Source organism: Charadrius vociferus, unplaced genomic scaffold, assembly GCF_000708025.1.
Source record: "Charadrius vociferus isolate BGI_N301 unplaced genomic scaffold, ASM70802v2 scaffold341, whole genome shotgun sequence".
Lineage (NCBI taxonomy): Eukaryota > Metazoa > Chordata > Aves > Charadriiformes > Charadriidae > Charadrius > Charadrius vociferus.
The window spans coordinates 3,012,735-3,014,323 of NW_009646847.1; the positions used below are offsets into that span (position 1 = coordinate 3,012,735).

At 49.0% G+C, this 1,589-nt stretch overlaps 1 protein-coding gene across 1 annotated transcript in view; it reads right to left on the reverse strand.

Moving 5' to 3' along the window:
- VSTM2B (V-set and transmembrane domain containing 2B) overlaps positions 1-1,589 on the reverse strand; it is a 20,039-nt gene that overhangs the window by 14,568 nt on the left and 3,882 nt on the right. Inside the window, exon 4 of the mRNA XM_009894091.1 lies at positions 1,532-1,589. Coding sequence (XP_009892393.1) covers positions 1,532-1,589 — 58 coding nt within the window. The remainder of the gene's footprint in view (positions 1-1,531) is intronic.

Genomic DNA, 1,589 nt, shown 5'->3' on the forward strand with positions numbered 1-1,589 from the left:
GGCAGGGCACACAGTGCTGCGAATCCTAAACCTAACTCCTACTGTCGGCATGGAAAACATTACAAGAATTCTCACCGTGGGGAAGTGGAAAAAGGAAACATGAAAACAACCACCAGCCCTGGGCTCCTAGGAGGAAAGCAGATCTTTCCAATAGGGAAGCAACAGACTGTGAGCATTACAGCGTTTGGTTTAATTTCTTGTGGTCAGTGAATTCAGCAAAAGCAAACTGAAATTTTTTATATGCCCACAGACTCCTGTAATTAGACGTCAGGAATTTTGTCTTCCACTAGACACACAATAAACACAAAACTTTGTCTTCCACTAGACACCAATAAACAGCCAACTTAGTCTTAGGAACTATAAGGAATAAAACCTAGTTTTCACACATATTTCTACATGAGAAAGAAACTAAATTATTTAGAAAGCAACAAAAGGTAGTAGCCAGAGAAAACACAGCACCTGTAAAGCACTAGCAGTTCACAGTGACCCATATACAACAGATTTCCATTACTGTGAGCCAAAACTTGCAACCGTTTGCCCTGAGAGTGTGAAGAGGTATCAGAAGGAAGTGTGAACGTTCCTGTGCGAGGATTATGAATCTGCGTCAGAAGAGACTCAGCAGAGAGGGAAGCTCAGGGCTTTCCCTGCACAGTCAGTAGCATAAAATTGTTTCCCTTCTTCCACAGATAACTTGGCAGTGACATTTGTTCAACATCAGCTAAGTGACAGTAGCTGAGAGGGCAGCTAAAGCCCAGCCAGGGCAGCACCACACAGCTTGAAACACCTTTGCAACGTAGATTTAAGACTCTGTGTTCTTCATCCCAGACTTTGCTGTCATTAGTGTAAATAAAGGTTTACAACGGCCTTCTCCAGCTAATCGCAACATGGTAATGTGGCATTAATAACTTAATACAGTAAGTATTAACTGAAAGACAATCAGTATTGGCACAATGTTTACATTTGCTAACCATTACAGAGTGTAGTATCTCCAATTTTTACCCTGCTAGTAATTCAGATGTGGAGCTCATTACACAGCAATTGACATTTCCCTTCGGAACCTGCACCCTGCTCTCCATGGGCCCTGTGCCTGCCCAGGGCGACCAGCCCCTGTAACTGCTCACTGATTTAAATTCTCTGCAGAAAAGCCATGGCATTTAGCTCACTTGAGGCTGCAGCCACTGTTTCAAACACCATATCCGAAAAGCTGCAAGGGGGATACTGAAAGAGGGGCCTCCCATAGCACCTACCGAAAGGATGCGGGTCGCCCAGCCTTGCTCTCAGGCCCATCTCCCCAGCCCCACGCCTCTGCGCTAACTTCTGGCAAGGCAGGGCGCGACGCACCGGCCCTGGCTGTTGGGATAATTTAAGTACGTTTACTTACAGACTTGGGTGCAATTATTTAGCTTTAGCACCGCAGCGACAGTCCCGCCCGTGATGCGTGGGGGTGGGGGTCGCGGTGCCCGACCCTACACCGAATAGCCGCGGCCGGGCCGGGGAGAGGGGCGCCCCCCGCCCGCGCCCCGCGCCCTACCTGACCCGTGCTGCTGGCGGAGGATGGCGGCTTGCCCGGGCGGCGGCGAGGCGGAGGA